The sequence below is a fragment of the Rasamsonia byssochlamydoides genome (assembly GCF_041956645.1).
Source record: "Rasamsonia byssochlamydoides strain NRRL 3658 unplaced genomic scaffold VTN77scaffold_5, whole genome shotgun sequence".
Classification (NCBI taxonomy): Eukaryota; Fungi; Ascomycota; class Eurotiomycetes; order Eurotiales; family Trichocomaceae; genus Rasamsonia; species Rasamsonia byssochlamydoides.
Window position 1 is genome coordinate 561141 of NW_027192388.1, and position 26976 is coordinate 588116.

General features: G+C 49.9%; 9 protein-coding genes and 1 non-coding gene across 10 annotated transcripts; 6 read left to right on the forward strand and 4 right to left on the reverse strand.

Annotated features, from left to right (window-relative positions):
- Positions 1–1508: 1508 nt before the first annotated feature.
- Positions 1509–1601, reverse strand: VTN77DRAFT_t26. The gene has a single exon. It is a non-coding gene; the product is annotated as a tRNA-Ser (tRNA).
- Positions 1602–2863: 1262 nt separating this feature from the next.
- VTN77DRAFT_6556 (uncharacterized protein) lies at positions 2864–3867 on the forward strand (the record flags this gene model as incomplete). The annotated part of the gene is made up of 3 exons (XM_069422847.1): positions 2864–3251; positions 3427–3536; positions 3697–3867. The coding sequence occupies 3 exons, from the start codon at positions 2864–2866 to the stop codon at positions 3865–3867; spliced, it is 669 nt and encodes a 222-aa protein (XP_069281466.1).
- Positions 3868–4579: 712 nt separating this feature from the next.
- On the forward strand, positions 4580–4996 carry VTN77DRAFT_6557 (uncharacterized protein; the record flags this gene model as incomplete). Its single annotated transcript, XM_069422848.1, has 2 exons — positions 4580–4706; positions 4773–4996. The coding sequence occupies 2 exons, from the start codon at positions 4580–4582 to the stop codon at positions 4994–4996; spliced, it is 351 nt and encodes a 116-aa protein (XP_069281467.1).
- Positions 4997–5029: 33 nt separating this feature from the next.
- On the forward strand, positions 5030–6302 carry VTN77DRAFT_6558 (uncharacterized protein; the record flags this gene model as incomplete). The annotated part of the gene is made up of 2 exons (XM_069422849.1): positions 5030–5611; positions 5661–6302. The coding sequence occupies 2 exons, from the start codon at positions 5030–5032 to the stop codon at positions 6300–6302; spliced, it is 1224 nt and encodes a 407-aa protein (XP_069281468.1).
- A 6072-nt stretch (positions 6303–12374) lies between these two features.
- On the reverse strand, positions 12375–13964 carry VTN77DRAFT_6559 (uncharacterized protein; the record flags this gene model as incomplete). Its single annotated transcript, XM_069422850.1, has 1 exon — positions 12375–13964. The coding sequence occupies one exon, from the start codon at positions 13962–13964 to the stop codon at positions 12375–12377; it is 1590 nt and encodes a 529-aa protein (XP_069281469.1).
- Positions 13965–15329: 1365 nt separating this feature from the next.
- On the reverse strand, positions 15330–16007 carry VTN77DRAFT_6560 (uncharacterized protein; the record flags this gene model as incomplete). Its single annotated transcript, XM_069422852.1, has 1 exon — positions 15330–16007. One exon carries the CDS (start codon positions 16005–16007, stop codon positions 15330–15332), a length of 678 nt encoding a protein of 225 aa, XP_069281470.1.
- Positions 16008–18510: 2503 nt separating this feature from the next.
- On the reverse strand, positions 18511–19243 carry VTN77DRAFT_6561 (uncharacterized protein; the record flags this gene model as incomplete). The annotated part of the gene is made up of 5 exons (XM_069422853.1): positions 18511–18660; positions 18815–18884; positions 18989–19001; positions 19077–19107; positions 19229–19243. The coding sequence occupies 5 exons, from the start codon at positions 19241–19243 to the stop codon at positions 18511–18513; spliced, it is 279 nt and encodes a 92-aa protein (XP_069281471.1).
- A 2222-nt stretch (positions 19244–21465) lies between these two features.
- Positions 21466–21731, forward strand: VTN77DRAFT_6562 (uncharacterized protein; the record flags this gene model as incomplete). The annotated part of the gene is made up of 2 exons (XM_069422854.1): positions 21466–21483; positions 21549–21731. The coding sequence occupies 2 exons, from the start codon at positions 21466–21468 to the stop codon at positions 21729–21731; spliced, it is 201 nt and encodes a 66-aa protein (XP_069281472.1).
- Positions 21732–22087: 356 nt separating this feature from the next.
- VTN77DRAFT_6563 (uncharacterized protein) lies at positions 22088–23884 on the forward strand (the record flags this gene model as incomplete). The annotated part of the gene is made up of 5 exons (XM_069422855.1): positions 22088–22301; positions 22385–23238; positions 23299–23406; positions 23471–23637; positions 23710–23884. The coding sequence occupies 5 exons, from the start codon at positions 22088–22090 to the stop codon at positions 23882–23884; spliced, it is 1518 nt and encodes a 505-aa protein (XP_069281473.1).
- Positions 23885–24185: 301 nt separating this feature from the next.
- VTN77DRAFT_6564 (uncharacterized protein) lies at positions 24186–26297 on the forward strand (the record flags this gene model as incomplete). Its single annotated transcript, XM_069422856.1, has 4 exons — positions 24186–24453; positions 24523–24590; positions 24655–25242; positions 25299–26297. 4 exons carry the CDS (start codon positions 24186–24188, stop codon positions 26295–26297), a joined length of 1923 nt encoding a protein of 640 aa, XP_069281474.1.
- Positions 26298–26976: the final 679 nt, after the last annotated feature.

Here is a 26976-nt window from a genome sequence, read left to right on the forward strand (position 1 = left end):
GTGGAATCGAGGAACTGTGCAAAGTATTTCGATCAATCTGCTGTCAGTTTCGCAGAGACGGACCCGTCGGACGTACTTTGAACCGTCTAACTTTACTGGACCGTTCAGTTGACCTGAAACAATATGCGAATTTCTCCTTCCCCCATTTCCCCATACAATACAGGTATATATCACCCTCCAAGCTATGCATGCATAGCCTATTCTCTCTGCCAAACAAACGAATAAACTTGCATTATTTGTGTCTTTTGTGATAACCCCGATTATGGTCGTGCTTGAAGGACCAGTCAACGGAACTTCTGCATTTTCATCAATCCTATAGCGGTTCCCTGCATGAGCGGGAAGGTGTTTGTTTCTGTTTTTAGCGTTCTGTGTATACTACTGTCTAAATATCTATGCACAGCCGCTGCCAGCTATGTATATATCTGTACAGTACAAATACATCAGGTAAAAAGAAAAAAGAGTATGATAAGAAGGAAGAAAATTAAATTGAAACGAAAGAGGAGTTTTTGTTTTTTTTTTTTAAGAAAAGAGAAGACCGTGTGAAAAAAAAAAAAGGTAAATAAATGTCAAAAGAAAGGCTTTATTTAAGCTTATCTCTAAATAGCTATCTTAGTTTTACGGGTGAGGAGGCTAAAGGAGAGTTTGTAAGTGTACAATATATAAATGACAAGCCTTAAAACCCTCGCTCCCCCGGGCGGCTTGAAGGGGGTAACAAAGTCAAGTGACTATAAAAAGATTTTATAGGTAGAAGCTTATAAATAACCTATTATATAGGCTTTGTAGGGTTTCTTAGAGGCTTCACACCCCTAAAGCCTTATACCTAGATGCTCCGGACCTTCGGCCCCCCCGCAAGCCTCTAACGTAAGGCTTTTATAGAGCCTGAAAGGGTAAAAGTCTAGTATGGTATTTCCCTATAGGTTCTAGGCTTCACAGGGGGTCCCTGGGCTTCATGGGGGCTCAATAGGCTTGCTCTATAGGCTGTAGATTGTAGTGTCAACTGCTTTGGAATGATGCTGACTAATCAAAATCTAACTTGATCTGCCTATCTACATGAGAAAATGAACCCCTATTTACTCCGTGCAGACCTTCTGAGCCCATATTTTCCTCCCTCATTAGGAAATTACTTGCTATCATGATTAGTCAAAAAGAATCCATATTATAAATCAAAATAAGTGCTGATTAATTACCCTGGTTTGGTAATTCGTGCATAAGCAAGGAGGTCAGCATTCAGGGAAGGATGATACCCCTGTTATCCGGTTGACATGAAGGCTTTGGGATTTGTAGGAGTACGCAGCAGATTTCATTTTTGTTGTGGCATGCTTACATAAATTTGTCAACAGGTGCTGACTAAGAGGGTTCTGACCACGAGCTTCGCGGGGGGCTTGATGGTCTTAAGAAAATTGTCTTTCTTTTTTACCATAGCAACAAGAAAATAACAACCGGACAAAACATGTAAAATTCTTTAGAAAAAAAAAAAGGGGGGTTGGCTTGTTGAAAAATTGCAAAAACGACACCTGCAAGATTCGAACTTGCGCCCCCGAAGGGAACACATCTCTATTAAGAATTCAAGTGTGTCGCCTTAACCACTCGGCCAAGGTGCCTGATTTACACAGTGGAAAGAGAAAAAAACGTCCAATCAATGAAGTTCGCAAATATTTCAAACTGGGGAATCGGTCGGTCGGGCAACTAGTGTTCCCGCTTTGAAGTGCACAGAATCCGCTTATTCAGAACATTTCGACCAGGTTAGTACCTCTACAATAGGGAAAATCGATTTCATTCGTGAGCATGGTCGTCCGATAGTCGTATGAAACATCCTTTTTTTTTGTTTCCCCAACAAGGGCCCAAACCCCGCAGGTCTTCCTCTCCTTCTTTCCATCTTCTACTGCAGATTTAATGCAGCAATGTCCTGACCGTGCTGCTTGATATTTTCTATATAGGTTTAGTGCACGCCTCGAACCTGGCGAGGTCAGGGAAGTGGCTAAACCCGAAAGGCTTTAGGTTAGGTACCTATATCAGAAGTAGAAGCTACTACCTCGTGCCTGAGGCACGTGACAGATGGGTGCACGAGATGCGTCGGGTGGTTGCTGGATTACGGAGTGCAGTATCTGCAGGGTCTATTCTCGTCAGAAGAGCAGCTGTAGCTGTAGCTAAGCTATAGCTCTAGCTGTAACGAGCCTGGAGATTTATTTACTCTATCAACGACACGACTTTTGTCTTGATTTTAAAGTGAGTTCGTTGCCATACTGGGTAGAATAATTTCTTCTTCTTCTTCTTCTTCTTTATTTGTTTTCTTGATATGTCCTTGAAAAAAGAACCCTTTAGGGAAAATCTGACTACTCTGTATACAATTTGTCCTTGAATTTATCCGATGTTTCCCCTCACTATATAAACTAACGATTCCCATAGAAATAATATCTGACAGTTTCTAGGTAACTGTTGAGGGGCCATTACATAGTAAGACTATATAAATTAAAGTAGCCATAGTAAAAATAAAATAAAAGGGTAAAAACCGTGAATACCGATTGGATGGTTATATTCTGTACAGAGGACAATCTATCGATATAAGCTACCCAGCTATCCCCACATTTCTACCTGCTACCTATCTCGGTAAGGTGGTTCGATCTCATGGCTGACTAAACCCAATTCAGACGAGGACCTTCCATCCGGATTCTTTTCTGTTCCCCGCGCCGTTCCCCACAGGTCATACCATTCGTCAATTCACGCCCTTCCATCTACATGGATCCATCCAGGAGGAGTCGGTGCGCATAAATAGACTTATCTTGAACTGTACAGACAATCCCTTCAATATACAAAAATCCAACACAGCTATATCACCTAGTGGCTCCTGTAGTAACAAGTCATTATGCCCGGCTCCATCCTCGAAAACATCCACGACCCCCCCATCCCCGCGCCCCAAGCCCACCGCCACAACGCCCCGACCCTGCAACCTCGCCACGACGTGCTGAAGGATGGCTCGACCTCTGTCACGCTGTACCCGGTGATCGACGGCGCAGCGAGTCTGCCGTCCGGACTGGTGAAATTCCTGCACCGAGAATTCAGCGCCGAGATCGAGCGCGGCTGCACCTATCCGATGGAGGAGCCCCTGTCCCTGGAGAAGTTTGCCGAGTACTGGTTCGGGACGTTTGCGGTAGTCGTCTTGAGAGGGAGTGATGAGAAGATTAGCCGCGAGGAGGAGAGGAACTGGGAAGAGGAGTGTCTGGGGACGTTTTATATTAAGCCGAATTATCCGGGTTAGTCTTTACCTACTTACTTACTTACGTGGTTACTTACGTTGTGAAAGAGGGAACTGCATGATATAGTTTCTCTCTCTCTCTCTTTTTTTTCTTTTTCTTTTTTAGTTTTCCCCTTTTCGTTCTGCTTATTTCACATTGTATCACGATCTATGCTAATACTAATGCTATACAGGCCGCTGCTCCCACGTCTGCAACGCAGGCTTCCTCACCTGCACCGCTGCCCGCGGCAAAGGGATCGGCCTGGTCATGGGGAGGACGTACCTGGAATATGCACCCAAATTGGTAAGTCCAGAAGCCTATTTACACGTAGCCATACTTTAGTCCCTACTTTATATAGTGTGTTAGAATTTTTGCCATCTGTCTGAAATCAGAATCAGAATAAATTTCACCCCTGACGAAATATATATGCCTGATCTAATCATGACTGACCACCTGCATACAGGGCTACAAATACTCCGTCTTCAACCTCGTCTTCGCCAACAACCAAGCCTCGATCCGGATCTGGGACAAGCTCGGCTTCACGGTGCTGGGCCGGGTCCCGGGTGCCGCGCGGCTGGCGAACAGCGACGAGTTGGTCGATGCGTTGATTTATGGGAGGAAATTAGGTGATTGACCATGCAATTAATTTGATTGAAAATGATAGAAGTGTGACTTTGTTTTTTTTTTCTTATATTATATTATATATTCTCCTGGCAGCTAGGTAGCCATATGCCTAGGTATATGTCTATATATTTTGTAGAAAGAAGAAATGTAAGACACAACTCTTCAGAGTTCCGGGCATGCAATCAATTGTCAAACTCTAGACTTGACTGCCTGTTAATTATCGATATTCATGTACAGTTCGGAATAGAAAACTAGCTCATTTAGGTCACATGAAAACCCCTAACCCTAGGAATAATTATCTAGTCTATGACAAGTTAAGGAGGCTATTTTCTATACTATCCCTAAAAAGCTTACTGTGGGTCCTCAACTTGGTAAGAAGGTTTACGCTAGAGGGTTGACCGCCTTCCTATCTGGGTGACCGTCTGTCCGAATTCGAAAAGTTGATATCAATATCACAGACGACGTCGCCTTCCTAAGGATCCTGTCTCTGGGTGTAACCTGGGTGGAAATTTCTCCAGTGCAAGGACCGGAGTCATACATGAGTCGCAGAAGCCACGCCTGCAGGAAGGCCCAAAAAGGGTTGAGAAGCCATGTCTGTGGTTGTTTCCCGTGCAGTTGCCTAACTTGCCCGTCCTAAATTCAGGTGACAGGACAGAATGTGCCTTTTTGACGCAGCTTGAAAATTTCTTCCTCTCCATGCTTCTCCTTTAATCGTCGTTGCAATGGAGGCCAAGCGCCGACGAGTTACTCTCGCATCTCAATACGAGTATCCGCCCATCCCAGAAGCAGACCAAGACGTTGGCGGGACATATCGATCCCGCAACCCATGGCACCGCAGACTTGTTCCTGGTAAGACATGCCATTATTTGCCCCTAATATACTTACAAATGTGAATTCTGCTGACCTTGGATTCAGTCACAACGCGTACAGATTGGGGCTTTGGTGATGCTGCAGCATTCCGGGCGGGACTAGTTGAGGAGATCACGCCAGAAAATGAGCAACTGATTCGAACACACCATCGTGCCTTCGCCAATGTTCCGCTGGTTTATGTAGTGGAATCGGAGTTCGGACCTCCGCTTTGGCTTGTCTGTTCTCCAGTTTCTGAGATAGAAGCTGGAGGCCGCCCCATCCACCTCTGACCTGCCGGCCACGAGGAATTCGTTTCCGATTCGATGCTCCCGTTGAGATCGACGTTCAGCGTCGACTTCCATTTCAGAACAGACCTTAACCCCAGAAAGTTCTTGACTGCTTCGCATCTGGACAGTCTTAGAGAATTGTTTCCAAAGGCAGTGGGAGTCCAAATCTTTGTCTCTGGGTTTCTGGTGGTTCTATTCAAGAGTATGGTTCATGTCGCAGAGGCGTATCGCACACAGTGGCCTCTAGAAGTTGGAAGTCTACACGTGGTTTTCGATGTTATGAACATCCAACTTGCCACCGAACCGGTCACGACTGGATTTCAAGTTGCTGTTATGCCAGATGCTGGCGAATCTGCAGGTTGCCTTGGCCTAAAACTCAGGATGCCACAGGGTCAAGAAGTTATTACCACAGTCACACATGGTTTTGTCAAGCGACCCGATCCACTCAATGCCCTTAAATACATTGGAAGCTGGATTTTGAGCGCAAAGGAAGCTCTGCGTCGGTTTCGTTCCCCACGCCCACAGCCTCAGGCTCCAGCTATTGGGATGCTGAGGAAGCCTCCTTCGGGATCCCCTATCGGAAAGGTGGTATGGCTTGTGGGTGGGAACCGAAAGATAGTGCGATAATCTGATCCTATTCCAGAACTCTACTTACTCTTGATTCAAGATAGGAACCATTACTCACACGTATGATCGTCCGTCACGATCTCTGCCCTACCTACAAGGCTATCTTCACGATCTCTCTCTTACCACTGATACCGCTCTTCCTGAGGTGTCAAGTCCTCCTGGCTATCCTCGCATTACAGAATGGGCGAGCTATTCCGAGGCATTGAGTGGATCCAGAGTCTATGCCGTCCGTCTGAACGCATCCGCAGGCGTATGGAGGGTTATAGACGGCACGTTAGATACATCGGCTCTGCGAAATGCCACTGTGTGTGGCACACAGTACATGTGGGACACTACGTATCATACACAAAATGCATGTATCCTCTGGCGGACTTCTGAACCGGCATCTCCTGCTGACAGTTGGTCTGGTTCCGTCTTGTGTCTTGGAAAGCCATCCGATCCAACGTCTCAAGCCATCATGTTTCAAAACTTTCAGATTCCTTGTACATTACATGAAACTGACCCCCGTACCGCCAAGCAAAAGGCTGGAATCATCAAGGGCGATTTCGTGCTTCCATCTGAGATTCGGGCATCCGAGATCCTTACAGGTGAGGGGACAGACACTTGGGATAACTTCAACTCCGCTCCAATGAGATTCAGGGATGTTCCAAGTGAAGAAAGAAGGTCTGTCTCTAGTCCGTGACCTTTCCATTTGGGACAACATAGTTAGCAGTCAAGACAAGTTGCGGTATGCGACGTCGGAGCTTGTTTCGAATGCCATGATCTTCATCTCTAACTCCATGCAATTCAAGTACATGGTATCAAATAATGCCTTGAAGTATATTGCCTGAAAAAAAAAACATGCCACGTAGTATTCATTATCGTAACATTCACTGCGCCATTAGGTACTTTTTCTTTTAATTTAATTGAAATATCATTGTGGGTGTTACGCCCTTATCGGTCTCCACCCCCCCCCCCCCCCTTCTCACCTTCCTCACCACAACACCATACTGACCATCGATACTAACGTATCTTACCAGTCTGACTTCCTCAGCTAGGAGATCCCTGCTTCCTTGTGTGTAGATTATGTACTGTACGACACGATGCAACCCATACATACATCTATGTATGTCTCTGTATTCAAGAATTGGCTGGCTGGGCTGGGCTGGAGAGAAAAAAAAAGTTTAGACCTTTTTGTTCTCAACCCTAGGAAATTAAGAAACAGAAAGCTCAGAACAAATCCGTAGAACATGTTAATAATCGAGCAAATCGATCATGTGCGCTTCATCATGTACATACCATACATTACATTACATTACATTACATTACATATACGGGGTAAGGCTGAACTTAACCTACCTACTTACCTACCTACCTACCTACCTACCAACCTTAGGTAGGTAATAATAGTTCATTTCATGGAAAACAGAAAGAAAAAAAAAAGTCGGAACCAAACACATCATCGTCCACTAATACTACATACCTCTGACACAAAAACAAAACCTAAGGCGTGGTCCCAAGGAGCAGGGGAATCGAAATTATGCTACTAACCAGTGTGACATATAATTAACTAAGAGGGTACCCGTGTACCTTCACTGGAAAACTACCCTACCTAGGTACAGTACTGTACCTAAACCTAGAGGGGATGGATGTACGCATTCGCAACTCGATGAGAGAAGAAGAGCGGTTTCATGTATCATTCTTGTCTACCTCAGTAAGTTCTTCTGCCGTCGATGACTTCGTTCCTTATGGAAAGGAAAACAAGGTATGACAATGACAATGACAAGGCGATGTATTGAATAAATAACCTGTATGATCTATTTACAGCAGCTGATGACATGACACGGCATCTTGGTTGTCCGGAGGAAGCAATGGAAAACTAGTAAGTAGTAACGCCCGTCAAGACAGACACAATGTTTGAGACTCGAGACCGATATCTTCCTTCCTTGACCAAGCCATGCAATGCACTCCACCGAACTTTTTCTTTCAGAAGGAAGATAACCCAACTTTGAGCATGCCCCAAGTCAACTGAACAGGCGCCGCGAATATCATTCGCACAACGGACAGACAAGATAGAGGGAATAGGTGAGGTGGCAAGACAAGAGCCTACCGGACGCCAAGGCCATGTCATACATGCAAAGAAAAAAAATATGAAGAAGTGAGAAAGTCCGATATGAATAGTACTAAAAACAATACCCATATGAAAAGACTCGCAAATATATGCGAACAAAACGAGACAAGACAAGACAGACTGCATCTGGGGAATCGAACGAGACAAACTGAAACTAGACTACTCGAGCAAGCAGTTGGCGTGACATCACATAGGAGAAAGTACAAGGACGGCAGAAAGAAAAAAAAAAAGGGAAGGTAATACAAGCTGGAAGAAATCTGGCAATAAAAGCGACAGAGGATAGTTTCCAGAGAAGAGAAAAAAAATAATGTGATGTAATGTGATGTGATGTGAGAGGTTGGCTTCGAGATGAAGATAAACCACCAGAGAAAGATCCTCAATAGAGATTCGCAGACGAAATGGTGGATTACAAGCAGATACGCTGAAAACAAACCCAGTCAAAGGGAGAAGGGCCATGAATAAATAAACAAACAGACATGTATTCTGTTCTGCAGGAAAGAAAATTTCGTCAGGATCATCTGAGATCATCTCCATGGAGGCCGTTCATCAAGTCTCGAATGGCGAGCCTGCTGCTTGGGTTGAGGAATCAAACTGCTGCGCCGACTGGAGTGGCCCAGAGCAGTCCCCGGTCGGGCTGGCTTGCTTCCGTCAGCAGTCCCTCCTCCGTCTTGGTCGACTCGAGTGGCTGGCGTCCCCGCATAGCTTTGTCGACTCCGAGGGGTCGTCGCGAGGCCTGAGCAAGATGGCTGCTTCCGAAGCTTGCTGTACGACGGCGGTTCCAGAACGGAGCCCATGGACGACTTCGACCTGAAACGTTCCGGGGTCGGCGACACAGTCAGCCGGCTGGCAGGACGGCTACTAGCCACGCTGGGGGTCCTCGCACCACCGGGCGAGGTCGCACGACCCAACGGACTGGGCACCGGAAGGGTCGACGAGACGGATCGGGAATTTCGAGGAGGATTTGGCTCTTTTCGGTAGGGAGACGGAGTGGTGAGAGTAAGGGGCTTGAAGTTATGACCGACGTCGAGGTCGTTAGTGTTCGCACTGTTATTCCAGCGCGGTTTGCTGGGTGCGGGAGTCGCCGAATGACGGCGCGCAGCCCGCGACGTTGACGTCGGAGTCACAGACAGGTTGCTGTGGTGGCTCGACGTCGGGGAGGTGACTGACGCGCGAGGGATGGACGACTTTCGCACGTTCAAATTCGTCGACGAGCTTGGCTGCGGCAGACCAGACAATCGTCGGGCTTTCGTGGTCGAGGTCGATCGGGTGGTGCTACCGACAGAACTGCCTCGTCTGCTAGAGCTGCCAACATTCTGCGTCGAACCACGCATGCCACCGTTGCCGTTCAGGATGACCGAGGACGCCGGTGAGCTGCCAGGAGTGCCGACGGCGCTGCTGCCTGTCGCAGGACTGTCCATCGTGATGATACTGGATATGGAATCGCGAAGTTGTTGGCTCTTGCTGATGGGCGTCTCCTCGAGCAACGAATCCATCACTTTCATGCTCGCTTTGAGAGCGTCCACCCTCGATTTCATGTCCGAAAGCAACGTCAGGATCTCCCCGTTGACCGTCAGGCGGTCGTTGACGCCTTTCTGGATGATCGACATCACTCTATCGATGGCCGGCACGTAGTGGATCTTCTTGGCCTCGTAGCTCTCGATTTTCTTCATAATAGTCGTTGGATTGTTGACGTGATCACCAGCCTCCAGCGACTCCTGCAGCTTCCCAATGCTTCGTTCCACCGACTCGCACATCTTCTGCGCCTGTCGGCCGGCGTTTCGGAAGACCAGGATCCATCGGTCCTCGCCCAATTCCCGCCTCAGGGCTTCGGCGTCGGTCTCGAGCTTCTTGTAACTCTTTTCCAATCTCTTCCTCCGATCCTCTAATTCCTCGCAGGCCGTTGGAAACAGCTTCTCCGCTCGCGATTGGAACATCGAAATTCGCATGGGAAGAAAGTCCAATGAAGCCCTTAGGGGCTGCATGCGCGCAAACAACTGCATCAGATTCGCGTCGTCGTGAGGGTTATTCGTAGCAGAAGCGGCGGTGGTGTCATACGTAGAACTCGTCGAGAAGGGGCCCAGACTGATTCGCTTTGTTGACGATGACGTCCCGTGATATGGCGATTCCTCCACGATCGTCTCAAGCTCGTTGATGTCTAACCCGCTACTGGGCTCGGCTTCCGGCTCAGCGGCCAGAGTCTTGTGCCTGTTTTCCTCCATTTCAAAGATCAGCCGGCTGAGGTTGTCAATTTCCAGACCAACATCGCCCAGGACGACCGTCCACAGTTCCTCCCATTCCATGGCCAGCTCCACTTGTTCCTTGACTCCTTTGAGCTGTGACCTGATCTGGGCCCAGTTCTTCAATGTGTTTTCCATCTGGGACACGATTGTCCTCAGATCATCGGCGGTGACGTTCCCAATATCGTCCCGCAACTGCACTTCTTCAATAGCCTTGACGTAGACATTGACCAAGCTCTCAAACTTCGTGACGGCTTTATCCACTTCATCCAAGCCCTCCCTTCCAGCTGCCGCGGCCCATTCCACGTCGTCTTCTGCATCTAACCCATTCAGCACTTCAGCAGCCTTGTTGATCCATATCTGTATCTGTTCTGCGGCTCCATTGAGGGCCTTCACCGCAGCAGGGGCGTTCGGAATGGATGTGATGCTCGACTTGAGTGTCGACGGCTGCGGAAGGTTGATCGAAGTGAGCTGGGACAGTTGGTTGCTGAATGATGCTCGAGAGAAGGAGTAGATCGACTCTGCACGATGGAGACCTAGAGGGTTGAAATACGATTGTACATTCGCCGACGATGGTGTCGACGGTGCAGGAGGCGTGTCTTTAGGGGGAGGGGGCGGGGGCTGATCCGCATCTTCAAGGGTGCTGCGTTTGAGATATTCTTCCAGGTCCGTAGAGTTGGACTCCGCGGAAACGCCCTGCGGCGCCATCACCGGTTCAACCGCGGCCATAGCCGGCGCAGCACTCTGGGATACACTGGCGTCGGTGGGATCGTCAGAAGAGTTCACAGCTAATTCCTGTGTAGACGTAGTTGTAGAGTCCGTAGGATCGGGATGGGACGCAGGTTTGATCGTGACGATTGGATCTTCAATAGGCGATGCAAGCGTCGGAACAGCTTCCTTCCTGTCCTCTCTTATCTGCGAGGTCAATAAACCGGGGGCACTTCTCTCCCGCTTGGTCAGAGCTGGGGTCCAAGCTCGGCCCCGTTTCTCGATTTTGATGGATAGGTCCTGGTGGAGACTGTCCAACTCCCGAAGATGTTCCTCCGGGATCCTCCCTACCGCACTCCGGCTGCGAGACGGGGGCGAAGAATTTCTGGATCCGTCCAGTAACTTGACACGCGCTGCCAGGCCCGGGGACAGTCGACGAAAAATTGACGTGCGAGGCGGCTCGTCTGTGGGCTGATCCTTGCTGGTGCTGCTGTCTCCCTTCGACTTGAACCGTCGGGACAAGGCGCTGGGGACGAGCGTAGAGGATGGAGAGGATTCCTGCTTCGGCGAGGTTGCAGAGGGGGAGGAGGAGGATGGGGACAGCTGCGGAGCGGACAACTTCTTGGTCAACAACTTCAATGAAGAACCAGCTGCGGACACAGAGGCGGTGGTGTTCGTGCAGGTGGATTCTGTCGTCGTCGTCGCAGGGGAGCCAGAGCCGGGGAATATCGCGGGCATGGATACAATGCTCCTGCAGCAACCTCCCGTACCCTGAGTCCCGTCTGCGTCTGCGGATGTCGATGCTGCTAGCGAGTGGAAGTGGCTGATGGCAGTGACCGTGGAGGTGATCGGTTGAGCTGGTGGCGCAAAGAGGCAGCGAGCGCCAGCTGGAATGTTGGCGGGAACGCGTGGGCGTGCAGCGGGCTCACACGGCCCCAAGACCCGATACGACCTGAATCTGTCAACAACGGGCTCGAGGACGCGCTGTCGGATGGCGAGTGAGCGACTGTACCGATCTACATGGCTGGGCAACACACTGAACCGGCTCGTCAGGAGGAATGACAGTAAAGGCAAAGGGAGGAGGCGCACTCCGCGTCGGGGGGCGGTCTGGGCATCCCAGCGTTCGCTGGAGCCCATAATTATTTTTAAGCAAACTATTGAAAGCGTAGTCTCGAATTAGACCAAAACGATCGTCGGATCAGACCTTCCATGAACTCTTCAGAACTCTTCTACTAGAAAGCATTCTGTTTCTATATTATCTCTCAAACATAAGGCTTCCCATCTGATCTGATTGCCTAACTGCCAGCACAGCCTCTCGCCTCCTATGGGACCAAGTAGTTCGTGTGCTGGATATCCCTCATGGCGAGGAGGTGGGTCTATATACTACTATACGGAATCGTATGTATGTACATACATGCGTGTGGAGATAGACTGGGTTCCAATCAACGCCATCCACGGTTAACGAAACGGGTTCGAAACAATCCATTTGGATCGGAAGTCAGTATCCCATGTTGCCTCGACAGAACGCCCGGAACATGCAAAAGGCCCTTGTAGGAAATGAACAAGGTAAAGAAAAAAAAAACAAAAACTGGTGAAATGAAAACGGGTATCTAGTGAAACGAAAAAATGAAGCTACGTGGTGCCAATCATGTCGAGTCATAGGCAGAATAATATAATGTCAGCGGCCATTCTCCTCGTTTCAGACTCCTCCAGCCAAGCCATCTGCTTCGGGAGTCACGGAGGCAGAATCGTGAGCTGCGGACGCTTTCGGGTCGTCGCGCCAGTCTCGTGTCATCTCCTCGCGAACCCCTTTGCACCAGGCAAGCAGGGCAGCATCAAACTGCCGCCACGCGTCATCACTGGTGCCGTAGACTACGCCCATGACGTCCATCTCGAGTTTGGTCTCCCAGCGGAGCTCGGCTGCTTTCTTCCAGTATCGGATGTTTTCTGCCCGACGGTAGGGTTTAGCGATGTCCTCGTGGAAGCGCTTGATCTCGCCGAAGAACCGTCGAGACTTCCGGACCGCCTGATTGTGCATGCGGACGAGATCTCGACCGTCCCGGAGTCGCTCCAGCATCGGCGTCGGCAGGGGGCCGTCATCCGGAGGCGTCCACGGAGGCAGCGGGGGGCCCGCGCCTTTCATCAAGGTCTGGAGGAACAGTTCTTCGCGTTCCCGCTCCCGGCCAGTCCAGTCGCCGTGCATCCATGTCCAGCCAGCTCGTTCCTGGGCCTCCAGCTCCTCCAGACGGCGCTCCTCGTCCAGAATCATCAAGACTCCTGACATCCAGTCCAGGATCGCCGCTCGTTCGTCGTTCCTCAGACCTCCCGCAAAGTTCCGCTGGGCCCAGCCTTTCAACACGTCCAGGACCGCGAAGAGCTCCTCTCGGAGAGTGTTCTCACTTTTGATACTGTGTAGGCGATCAGGTCGCTCGTGGGCGGTATAATATATCCGGGCTGCTCGAATGGCCAGCGTGACCACATCCAGAATTTGCATCCCTTGGACCTCATACCAGCCCATAGGTTTTGTCGTAGAGTTCGCCGAGGGATCTTGGCCGGACGCCGAGGCTGCAGGTGTCCCCTCAGGGGGCGGTGCAAGAGTAGTTTGCGAAGACTTTGAATTCCGACGCGCTTGGGCATCGTTTGCGGAGGCTTGGACACTCAATGAGGCTTTGTCCAGCGCCTCAACCAGGTCCTTCCGGAGGGCCTGCAAGTCGGGTGGAGGGGGAACGTTGTGTGGTTTGACGCTGTAGGTGCTCACTGTCGGAGGAAGCATGACTTCATCGTCATCATCGAAAACGGCGCCATCGTCGGAATCGGCAAACTCCTCATCCGGACTATCGACCAAATTTTCTCCAAACTGAGGGCCCTGCTGACCGTCCTGCTCATCTTCCGGCGTGAGCATGACCTTCGGGACCTCCTTCTGCCCTTTCTTTCCGGGGCGCATCCCCCGCCCCCCCTTACCATCCAGCAAGCCCGTCCTTGCGAAGTAGTACTGTAGGTGGGCGATGCTGCCCAGACACATCACACTCTCTCGGTTTTTGGCCGATTCCGCGAATTCGGCGCCGTGAGTGCGAATATAGCCCCGTCTTCGCGAGGCGGTGGAGGCGGAGGAGATCATGGAATATCTGTTATCTCCCGAGTTGCCGGAGTAGTTGGATACGGATGATACCGTAGAGAAGGTACGATCCGGCGAGGGACATGTTGAGGCAGCCGGGGTGACGGAGATCGAAGGAGAGGGCGACGGGGAGCGAAGAGATGACCTTGACTCGGTCTCGATGTTGTCCTCCATGACGTGATCTATCTGACTGGCGAAGAGGCAGAACGAACGGCTGAGGAGAGACTCGGCTCGAGATTCTCTGAACTCTTAAGAGGGGGAATTTCGGCTGTTGAGGATAGAATAAGAATGTTCTGGAACAATTGTGATAATTCTTCTGTCATTCAATCCCACACATCCACATCTGGATCCTGGCAAGAAGTGCAGTCGACGGTGTAAGATCGCAGGCAGTGTCGTGTCTCGTGTGTTGTCGTGTCGTCAAAGGGGGGAAATTAGCACGTTGAGCCTCGGGGTTCGGTTCGCGTTCTGTTTTAGTTGACTTGGGGCTAAATAAAGAATTAGGATTATTGGGACGCGGCGACGGGATACGATTCAACCAACCGAGTTCCAGAAGAACGAGCTGGCAAGCCAATAATAACCGTTGCAACAGACTTGAAGGAGTGGTTGCGGGGGTAATTTAATTCCAAAGTTATTATTATTTAAGTTGAACTTCTTATTTAAGAAGGTTGGGAGATCCGACTCAGGCACCCGGGAGTACCATTGGGCTAGCAACCGAGGAACACAACTCCGCAAGATTAATAATGTACACGTGTGTCTGGGGATATATATAGACTGGTGCCAATTAATAATACCGAAATGAAGAAATCGCGATGGAATCCTCATCACCCAGCAACGTGCTGGAAGCCTGGAAGCCAGGAGAATAGTCATCCCAATAATAAATAATCTGGCCAAGTTGAGGAAGCTTCTGCCCCTGGCCCACCCCGCCTCTATGAGCCAACCAGCGTCGAGACACGTGACTCAGCCTCCACTTCGCCTGTGCCCAGGTGTTTCTTGGGGTTTCCACATGGCCCCCGGCCCAGGCAAGTCTGATGCCGTTTGACTAAATATTTGCAATCTGCCTGATGTTGTCGTCGACCTGATCATCTCTACTAAATGACTGATATTGCTTGGGACTGTCCAAAATCGATCTCTTGTCTTGTATTAACTTATAGGACGTGGAGACAATTTGCGGAAACGGATTCCGTACACTGATGATGCAGTTTCAGAATCTCTGCCAGCCAAGCTAGCAAGTCATATCATATTTTGCCGTCTGAATGTCGGTCCTCACCGAATCGTGAAATAACCAGAGAGGAGAGTCGTGAGATGAATGAATTATCTACAGTACACACGACTCGTACAGGCACGACCAGGAAAGAGAACCAAAAATTGAAACAAGTCAACGCCATGTTGTGCTCGCTTGCAAAGGAACAATCCAGCAGTCGTCAGAAGGTATATGACAAACTGTCAACAGAACAAGAAATGAGATTCCAATACGGGAGAGGAAAGAAAGAAGGAAAGAAGGAAAGGAGATAATAAGACAGCAGGAGTCGTTCAATCAATTCAGATCACCTCATCACGCTCCCAGCCAGTTGGCTTCACCAGGTCTGTTCCCTTGCTAGGACGCGGCTTGTTGGTGTCCCGGAACTTGGCCACGTACGGGTTCGGATCTGTCTTCTGGTTCAAGTTGCCCAAGGTGTGGTTCACCTCGCGGTGTTTCGCCTCGTCCGCACGCACGTACAGCAACAGGTCGCGCATCTTGCGGTGTCCCTCAGGCATCTTCCAGTACTTGACGGCGATCTCCGGGGCATCCATGTCCTTCCACTTCGGCAGCTTGCCGGCCTCAATTTCTTCAATTGCCCGGGTATAGGTAAGGACGGCCTCTTCTTCGAGGTAGCCGACGAAGCGGTGGCAGATACGCGGAGACAAGAGGTAGGAGATGAAGAAACTGTTGAAGAAGACACCCTGTGCGCCAAGGACCATCAGGCGCATGAAGATGCCGGGTTCGGCCATTTTCATGAAGGTCAGAAGGTGCATTCGTTCGTTATAGGCTTCTTCGAGAAGGGTCTCGATCCTATTTTCTGCTGTTAGTGGACAGTGATCAGCAATGGTGAGGAAGAGATGCCTTACCATCCATTGTCCCTCTTCATTCTTCTCAAACTGTGGAGATGCCGTAGCATTCCTCCAACCATACCCGGTACGCCAGCCACGCTCTCCAAGAAGATGAAGCGGGTAAGCCATTTGCATTCGGTCATCTCGAATTTCTTGGGCAGCTGCTTGCCCTCAGGGGAATGGCGGTATCCGGTTACTGTGTCCATACCCCAACGGAGAAGTCGAACCATAAACAAGGCGATCTTGTCTTGCCAGTTGCGCGCTTCGCGATGAGCATACTGGATGGCACGCATCTCTTTGTCGGTGTATCTAATGCAGACAGAAACGTCAGCGGCAGTCCATTAAATTGATTGATCTGCTCAGTTCCCAGGGAGAACTTACACAGGATGCTCCCAGCCCGATTCGACATCCACGATCTGCTTCGTCTCTACTTTGGGGAAGAATTCCTTGAGCTGCGTGCGAGGCGTGGAGGAAAACATGCGCTTTCTGTCGTCTCTGCTCCTTCGTGCAATGTCATTGTAGGCAACGAAGCTGCTGGCACGCAATCCGGTTGTTCTCAAGGCACTGATGTGGCCTCCCAGGACGACGGGAGCACGCGTGCCAACCTTTGGGAGGGCTGAGGCAGCCCTCATGGGCACCGTAGCGGTGGTCGAGTACATGTGAGTCGTCTGTTAAGATATCTCAAGCGAAGTGGTGAAGTCGATCAGATTGATGCCTCGTCGATATGTATCCAAGTTGTGATGATGATTGATCAAGGATGGATGGAATCGTTGTTCAGGAGTGCAACGTCGATGCTATTTATTCAAGTCCCATGCGTCACAGGTATATATATAGACCTTGGGTACGGGTGATATATCAGAGTATAAATAGAAGGAAGATATTATATTGTCGTAGTCATCCCCTATCTAGAAAATATACTTGATTGACATCACTTGACCACGACGCCACGTAAAAGAACAGGAACAAGGACCAGGGGCCAGCAAACCAACAATAATCTTCTTTAAATCGAAAACATCGAACCTTCCATCCTAACTCGGGGTCATGTCGGGTATTCGTGCTGGAAGCTTGTATACACTTACCTAGAACGGTAGGCCCAGGGAAGCCTGACTAAGGTGTCTCCACAGCCCTGTCCAGTGTCCACAGTCCCGAAGCTCGGGTCGGGTCCCGGGATCCAGTCTTCCAGAGCGGCTGTGTTGGAAAAGTCTTGACTCAAAACGGGCCGACTTCCCGGCCCGATTTTCATAATTACAGGAAATTTCACCGCCTCAACACTCGGGTATTCTGGCCTTTTCTGGCCAAGAAAAGACCTGTCGTCGATCGCGCGATAAATGTAGAAGATCTTCCTCGATCCGTCGCAACTGGAAAGAAATTCCAGACCCTCCCCATTATCCCTCCAGCAAGTGTATTGTCCTAAACAATCCGCGACAAAACGCGGCGATCTGCGGCCCCGTTACGGTATGCTTACCATAGTACCCATACCCGCTGCATGCACATGACCCTCGGGAGATTGCGGGAGAATAATGGATTATTTTCATGACTCAGCAGCATCCCTCAGCTCCTGCTCTTCCCTACTGAGGGTCTGACTCAAGGGCGAGAATAATTCGGGAGGTGCCTTTCCCTTCCAACATTATTATCGGGATCGGGATTCCTCGTTTTCTCGAAGATGATCATCCGATCCGCAGATACGGCCATACCTACCTAAGGTAGATAGTCAAATATAGCAATCGGTGAAAAAAAAAAAGAAGAAACGTGCGCAAATGCACTCAAAAAAAAAGGGAGTTTTGTTTCATGGGCTATTTTATTGGTTCGTAGCAGATTCCGAATCAGGTATCCGTACTCCTCATTCGCGGACTGAGACAATGACATCACGATTCACATGTCAGAGAAGAGACTCACAGCTACTACCTCCTAACCAACGCTTCTAGCAACTCTGCAGCTACCTAGTCGGTAGGTAGGTAGGCCAGCATCATATGCATGGAGTTTCTGATAATGTTAATTACAAGCTTTGCATGCAGGTCTTGCTTTGCTCAACTGGGTTGAAGAGAAAATACCTGTTCTTCCTGGGATTTTTGTACCTACCTACTACAATGTAGTTTCTATTCCTTGCCATAATTCTCACCTAGTATCCCTTACTAATATTTACCCCTCTAACTGAATACACCCCTTGATAACATATAATTTTTTTTACCATATATTCAATCCCTTTGCCGATTTATTGGGTATATATCTCTTCATATATGGGGGTGGACAGATTTCACGAATTTGTTCTTACAACCATATGAAAGTGTGCAAAAGCGGAAGTTGAAGTTTTTATAATATGGTGATGGTGAGGGGATACTGGCAAAATTCAAGTGATTGCGAAGAGTGGAGAACGCCTAGGCTTACACCAGCAAGGAGATACTATGCATAATGCATAATAAACCACATAAGCTACTCCGTACATACCACGGGCAGAAAGAGAAGACGGTGGAGTCAGAGCCACATGAGGGGGAAGCTACCATCCATCCATCTCTATGACATAGGATAGGTATGGTCCAGAACTGATTATTATCAATTCAATTAACCATTCCTAATCGTTGAAAAAACCTGACTAAAATGAAGAAGAATCAGATCTGATGCGGGAAGTTTCTTTTCATCTCCGAATCACAAAGTTGCTTTCGCCTTCCTGGGTATCGATGTCCTTCTTCTCCACCTTGACGACATGCGCAAGGCGTGGTCCCTTGTTGACGTCCTGGAGAAGTTTCTGAAGTGATTCTTCTTCGCCTTGTGCTTCGCCTTCTACCTATATGTACATGAGATGGATCAGCATGGAACTTGGCCTTCTTTCTTCATTTTATGTCTTTTCTCTCGTCGAAGTGAGATGGCTGAATTGATGTGAAGATTCAAGAAAGGGCCAAAACCAAGCTGATTTAGGAGAAACGATCACATACACTTACCTTTCCGTCATCGGTATTCCTCACCCAGCCAGTGACGCCGTAGCCGTTGGCCTTTCGCTGGGTAAAGTCCCTGAGAATGACATTTAGCAAATAACTGCACAGCTGAGTAGAAACAGAAGACTCCAGAAGGCTAATTATTATGTGAAAATCAAAGGATCCTATCTCTAGCCATACCGAAAGCTGACACCTGGTAAACAAAAGAACAGTTAGTTTCTCCCGGCAAGAATGCTGTGAGTACTCGGTGGGCGGGATACAGACGTACCTTGAACTGTTCCGTGAACTTTAAACGCAACCTGATCGATTCCATTAGTCAGTATAGTATGTCTCGATTAGGAATGGGACGGAAGTTGAAACGTTGGAGGGCGGATCCAGCAGGCCTATGATAGATTGGTAGGAGAGAGGAGATAGACGTACACGCTTGATCGCCATGACGGTTGATGGAAATGAAAGCGGTGCTCAGTATCAACCTCAGTTACTTGTTTTCCCAGAGTCCTATCCAGGTGTATGTACTCTGTACTCTGTAGATGGAAGGTCTTGCAACGTATGTATGGTAGTGACGCTGTCGAAGAATGCGTGTTGAGGCAGGTTGATGTTGTCAACAATCTGATATCATTCATAGTCGCGCTTATAGTGTGGAGCATCCTCACATCAGAAGTTAATTCCCGATTCCTCTTCACCTGAGTGGCGGGGCAGAGGGGGACCGGGGACGCGGTGGTCAGGTGATCACCTGGATGAGAAAGTGAATTCTTATGGATCTACTCAGGAAGAACTCCTACGATGTAACGAATTGACGGGTATGTACTGTACATACATATACAAATTTGCTTGCTCAAAGTTCAAATTCATGATCTGTTTCTACCCTCATCAACTCCTCAATTATGCTGGCATGGCAAAGATCAAACCCATGATTTCAACCGAATTACATCCACAGTGAGCGCGTTTCTCAGTGATCGCACTCATTTCATTCAATCTACAGCGTGGGATCGAAAGGTCCCTGACTATCTCGACGGTTTCTGTGCTGTCACAAACGAGCTACTCACTGTCAGAAAGCAAGGCTATGAAATCTCGACTCAGAACAATGGCTCCTTACCAGTGAGTATAAACATGCATCTTGTTGCTCCTGATCTCGTCGCGGACATGGGCCAGAAGCACCTGCACCTCTAATGGCGACCAGCCGCCGTAGCGTGTGAAGAGGGCCAGGGAATAGCTGTCCACGGCACCGTCCAAGAATTGCGCACGGAAATAGCGGCCAATCTCCTTGAGTCTCTTATCTTTCGGCCATGTGCCTATGGGACATACTTTTTCCAAGATATCAACATTCTCAAACGCGGCGTCGCGGAGGAGGCTCTCAAAGTTTGGGAACATGTCGAAAATCATGCCGTTCGCGTGCGAGATCTTGTTAAATTCAGCCTAGCGAGAGGGAAACAATAGGTCGATCAAGTCCGAAGGCTGATGATGATGTCCTTACAATCCACTTGAACGTGAAGCTGTCCTCAGGGTAAGTGCCGTCATTACATTCCATATGCGTGCGGCATTCCGAAAGTTCGATTTTTCCTCCAGGTCTGAGGTGCCTATACACAAAGAAGAGGTGTTGGTCAGCATGAGCAGTTTGGAGGATTCGAAAGCTTGGAGGTTTCGACATCAATGTACGGTACATACAATACCGGACTTACCTATAGCATTGGTCGAGGAATCGGGTCCAGTCTCGAATGCTTCCCGTCAAGCCACGGACGTGGATGAAATCGAAGGATTCTCTCGGAAATTACCAGTCTTGTGTGGCATCGTCCAGTATGAAACGAACGTTCGGTGGTACCCTGCGAATCACTTAGAAAGGTCATCTCATCACCAGGCAAGAAATGTAATGAACGAACCAGCCAGGTTGAATCGGAGAAGATCAGTTCCGATCACTTCAGCTGACGGGAATTCGTCGCCCACTGCAAACACCCTATTAATGATCAGCCGAGCGAATCACGCAGGAACTGCTCTCTTACTCTCTATGGCCAGATCCCCGTCCTAGTGCCGACATCACGGATCTTCTGGGGATTCGTCAACTGCGTCCTGCACAGGTTCCCATTGAGTGATAATCAGAAAACATGGTGGAAGAGATCTAGTCGGTCTTGTTCTCTCTGGTCATTAGGGAGGACCTGGCGCGTATCATCAGCCTCGAGTCGACAAGAACACAAGGGGCGAAAAGATGGCCGTACGGAATCCCGAGCGATATGCATGGTAGGTACGGCCGTTTTCGTATTTGTATTGTCGATGCTTTCAAGCTCGTCGCTGCTGTCGGGCTGGCAAACAAGAAAAAGTCAAAGCAACATGCCGTTTCGTAGACGAGTCCCACTCAACTCCTACTCACATCGGCTTCAATCAGCTCATTTGGAATCGTGCCATCGGCCATTTTTGTCAAGAATTTTCCATTGCCAACGATCACAAGAAATATTTACGAGGCTGCGAGCTTCTGTCGTGACAAGGTCTCTAAAAAGTGTCCCCCTTTATTCACCGTTCTGCGATAGTACATGTACTGTACGTACGTACTCCGTACATGCACCGCTATTACGGAGTATTAATTGCGCCAGCCAGAGGCATCGCTTTATCAAGCACGTTTTATTTTGACCTAAGCCCTGGCGAACCCAGACGAACCCCGCACGTGCATGACCTCAACTTCGCAAGTCTGTAAACCAATAATCCCTGTCTTCCATGCTGCTGGTGACAGATTATCTGACTGTCGTGATAGTGTCTTCCTCTTCGCAACAGAACCTCTCCAATGACAGCTAGATCTGCCAATGAGCCGCATAGCCACATGATATCGGGGGCCAATACATTAGTTCATTTTTCACAGATATCTTTCTTCAGGCGCAAGAGCCTCTCCACCTTGTGCAGCTCTGTTGGTTCGGGGAATCGGACGAGAACCACCTAACTAGGCGCAAACCCCGTGCTGTCACTGCTGTGAGCCAACTATCATCCTGCGAACTGCCCCAGGGTCAAGCGGACAAAGTTAAGGGCACGGGAAAGCCCGTAGCTGCGGGCTTAGTGCCACGAGCTAAAAGGTTTGTTGCCATAGTCGCGCGCTGCTATCGTTCTCGCTGATGTCGAAGATCTGGACTCAGAGGAAGCCCCAGTTAATTAACCGTGACAGACCACGGCACAATGAGTGCTCGAAATTATTCGTCCCCGGATGATCTCCTCGATTATACTTCTGACCGCTGTTACACATTCCGGTCCCTGGCCGGTGTGGTCATTGGGGAAGAGACACTGTGAAAGGTCAGACTCACCATGTCAGCATCGTTGGTCAATATCTCTTTGGCTGCTTTAGCGGCGTGGGTTTTATATCTCCTGTCGGGAGCCATTTACCGGCTCTATTTCCACCCTCTGGCCAAGTTTCCCGGGCCCAAGCTCGCGGCCGTGACTGGGTGGTACGAATTCTACCATGACGTTGTTCGACGGGGCTTGTTCATCTGGAAGATTCAAGAGTTACATGACAGATATGGTAGTTACATGACGCCCGGGAATCCTGCATAGTTTCCCAGCAAGGATACATGTACCGAACTGTAGCTCACCTTGCGTAAACAGGCCCTATAATTCGGATCAACCCAGATGAGCTTCACATCCGAGACTCAGACTTTTACGAAGAGCTTTATGCCCCCGCGTCCAAGAAGCGGGACAAATATGCCAACTGGACGATTCTTGCTGGCGCTCCAACATCGAGCTTCGCAACCGTGTCTCACAGCCTTCACCGTTTGAAACGATCAGCCCTCAATCCCTATTTCTCCAAGCGAGCCGTGGCCAACACGGAGCCGTTAATATGGGACAAAGTCGAGCGTCTTTGCCTGCGATTTGCTGCAGCAGTGAAGACCAAGGAGGTCATTCGCTTAGATGCTGCCTACATGGCGCTCACAATGGACATTATCACCCACTATGCTTACGGTGAAAGCTACAACTATCTCGCCGAGGATGATTTCAAGCTTGAGTGGAAGGAAACCGTTGTTGGCGGTTCTGCAAATGGCGTGTTCCTGCGCCAATTCCCTTGGGCTCTTCCCATTCTGAAAGCTACCCCTCTGTCTATCTTGAAACGCTTAAACCCGAAAGCAGCCGCATTGGTGTCTTGGCAGTGTATGATTCGGAGGCAGGTTGAAACCACTTTGGAGAACAACCGCCAGGGCAAGAAGGCCATTGGCACTATCTTCCAAGCCGTCCTCGACAGTGATCTCCCTGACGAGGAGAAGACCGCCGATCGCCTGCAAGACGAGGGCCAAACTTTGGTCGGCGCCGGGAGCGAAACGACGGCAAAGACGCTGAGCATCATTACATTCTATCTGCTACAGGACAAAAAGAAACTCCAGAAACTTCGCGACGAGCTTTCTGGTGTGCCGCTAAAACCGGAGGGCGGAAGCTTGCTGTCTCGTCTTGAACCACTACCGTATTTGGTAAACCCCCATTAACAGACTCTGACTTGGCTCATGGACTGCAAGCTGATATCAGGTCAGACGGCAGTGATCAGCGAGGGTCTCCGACATATGCACGGCGTGACAACCCGTCTGCCACGCGTGGCCCACGAACCAATCAAATACAAGGAGTGGGAAATCCCTCCACATGTAGGTTACGATATGACGCTGTGGAAAAGTTTTTTTCTGCATTATTAACTTACCTCGCATGCAGACCCCAGTTAGTGAATCAAACTACTTCGTCCACATGGACCCAGCGGTGTTTCCCGATCCGCTAGAGTTCAAACCGGACAGATGGATTGAAGCACAGGAAAAGGGCATCCGTCTTGACCGGTATCTAGTGGCTTTTTCGAAAGGAAGTCGGCAATGCGTGGGGATCAAGTACGTCAGACATTTCTCTTTTTCTCTTCTCCAGCTCTCGTGGTGACGGATGCTAACCCAACTCCTTCGAAGTCTGGCATATGCCGAGTTGTATCTGACGCTCGCGACGGTGCTGCGGAGATTTGAGTTTGAGAACTTTGAGACGACGGTGGACGATGTCCGAGTTGCTCGCGACTTTTTTGTCGGTGTTCCCAAGCTCGACTCGAAAGGAATCAGAGCAGTGGTGACCAAGAGCCTGGAGGCATGACTTGACGATCTGATTGCTGTGATGTCATGACTGATTGTACCCAGCAAAACTATAGCGGATTATTAGATGATAGTAAATCCATTAGTTTTGTGAATGGTAAATCAACGTGATGAAAAGGAAGCAAGTGGGAGTATAAGATTAATATAGTTCTTGTGGAGCTCGCCCAGATTCCGGGGTTGGCCAATGAGATGCTGCAGCCCCTGGCTTGCGTGCATTGTCATCTCCGTGCTGAACGTGAGACCGTCAAATTGTATTATTCAACGACTTTGTGAGCGACATCGCTCGCAATGCTGGCAGTACGATGAGTCTCCTTCAATGGTTGCGGAGGCTCTACTCCCTCGACACCCTCGACACTCGCTTCACCGTTTCCGCCAACACGCCCCTCAAGGCGGCTGACACGCGATCGGCGCGGGATCCGTCGTCATCGTCTGAGAAAGTGGCCAGGTCGCACGAGATTGCGAACGGTGCCTCGCCGTCAAAATGGAAGACGCCAGAGTTCTTCGTGTACTATTTTGTCTTCATCACGGTCGTGCCGTTGATGTTCAAAACGGTCATTGATGTTTCGCAAGGTCTGTGGCCTCTATGCCACCCGTGAATTGCCATTCTCCTTCGCAGACACTCACTGACAATTCGTATAGAGAGTCACCCCACTTATCCCACCTACTCGCATCTACTGTCTCCTGGATGGATTCCCGGCCGCAAAGTCGTGAGTATCCTTGTCGCCTTCCTGCTGTAGGGTGCTTGCTAATGTGCATTCTGCCGGATCACAGGACAATTCAGATGCCCAGTATTCGAGTTTTCGCGACAACATCCCGTATCTCCTCGTGCTGCTGATTGTCCATCCTCTCCTCCGTCGTGTCCACGATCATTTGCTGCCCGTGCAGCCCCAGTCGTCGTTCGAGGGGCTTAAGCCGACCGCAACTGCCGCCGCTGCTGACGCTCGACTGAAGCAGAGGACATATTTTGACTACTATTTTGCGCTCTTCTTCATCGTCGCTCTCCATGGCATCTCGGCGATTAAGATACTGCTGATCCTGTACCTGAATTACAAAATCGCCAAGGACCTACCTCGACGCTATATCCCCGCAGCTACGTGGATATTCAACGTTGGTGTTCTATTTGCGAACGAGCTATGTGATGGCTACCCATTGGCGAGCATTGCAAATGTCCTCACCCCAGCCGACACATGGTCTCCAGGTCAGGAACCTCGGCTTGTTGCTTGGGCTCAATGGCTGGACGGATTTGGCGGGTTGATGCCTCGGTGGCAGATCTTGTTCAAAGTCACCATTCTCCGCATGATCAGCTTCAACATGGACTACTACTGGAGCCTTGACTATCAGTCTAGCAGTCCAATCGAGGTATGTCGAGCAAGTTGCCCTGCGCAGGATGAATCCGATCTGACACCCCTAAGAAGAAGCAATTAGATCCCGCCTCGTTGTCGGAACGCGATCGCGTGTCGATTCCAGCGGATCCGTCGTCTTTCAACCCCTTATACTATGTCGCATACGTGCTGTACTCACCACTGTACCTGACGGGACCCATCCTCACGTTCAACGATTACATCTCCCAGCAAAGATACCCGTCACCAGCCGTGACCCCAACCCGCACCCTTCTCTATGGCATCCGATTCTGCCTGACGCTACTCTGCATGGAGCTTGTCCTTCACTACATCTACGCTGTGGCCATCTCAAAGGCAGCGCCAGACTGGTCCCTCTATACGCCTGGCCAGCTCAGCATGCTGGGCTTCTTCAATCTTCACATCATCTGGCTGAAGCTGCTGATCCCGTGGCGCTTCTTCAGGCTATGGGCGCTTGTGGATGGGATGGACCCTCCCGAGAACATGGTGCGCTGCATGTCGAACAACTACTCCGCCTTCGCCTTCTGGCGAGCCTGGCACCGTTCCTTCAACCGCTGGGTGGTTCGATACTTGTACGTTCCTCTCGGCGGAGGAGGACGCTCTCGCGGCGCCAAATCATCATCTAGCACCACCAGTGCTGTACTCTCCCAAGCCCGCCGCATCTTCAACGCCCTCACCGTCTTCACCTTCGTCGCCGTCTGGCACGACATCAACCTCCGACTGCTGATGTGGGGGTGGCTAATCACGCTCTTCGTCCTCCCCGAAGTCATCGCGAGCATGCTCTTCCCGCCGCACCGGTGGCGCTCGCACCCGACGACGTACCGCGTGCTCTGCGGCATCGGCGCCGTGGGCAACATCCTCATGATGATGATGGCCAATCTGGTCGGGTTCGCGCTGGGGCTCGACGGCCTCAAGGGCCTGCTGGCGGGAATCGTGGGGTCGTATGCCGGCGTGGCGTATCTGGTCGGTGCTTGCGCGGCGCTGTTTGTGGGTGTACAGGTCATGTTTGAAGTAAGGGAGTCGGAGCGGAGGGCTGGGATTTGGTTGAAATGTTAGCCAATAACCAGTAACTAACCCTGCTGCTGTTGTCTGCTGTGCTTGGTTGGCTGGTATTGCTTTTTGCATTGTATTCCGGATGCTACTCTACATTCCTAGTACTACTGAGAGGGAATCTGTTGTCTATTTATTCATCTTGCATGTATGTAACAAATAAAGAAGTGGTAGTTCTTATCTTATCTGTCTGGTTTTCGGTCCATTCGTTCATTCATTCATTAGATGATATGCTTGTTCATCTGGCGTGACTGCACCAGTATCTTTCCATAGTACAGTACATACATATAACAGATAACAAAAATAGAACGCTTATGGGGTATCTATACAATACAAACACAGCTAACCTTGGCTCTGACAGTGCCAGAACAGAATATCAAATCAGTTGAGAGAAGCGAGCGCGTGTTTTTTCTTTCCCGCTATTCTCCCACTTCAGGAATCCTCGCAAGACAAATTCAATCGGTCCGGTCAATAATCTAAAAGAACGCTCCACACCGCGAATCTTCATGCACCTTATAGCACTCTAGCCCACAGGTCCGCACCCCGCAGTTCCGACACCGGATCTTGCCCCAGTAGCCGCAGATCGTGCAGAAGTATCGCGGCGGTTTTCCGGACGTGGGAGGACCGGCGCGCGCCGCGTTGTAAGTCAGCGGCGGTTCCGCGAGTAATGCCTGCATGATGCGCT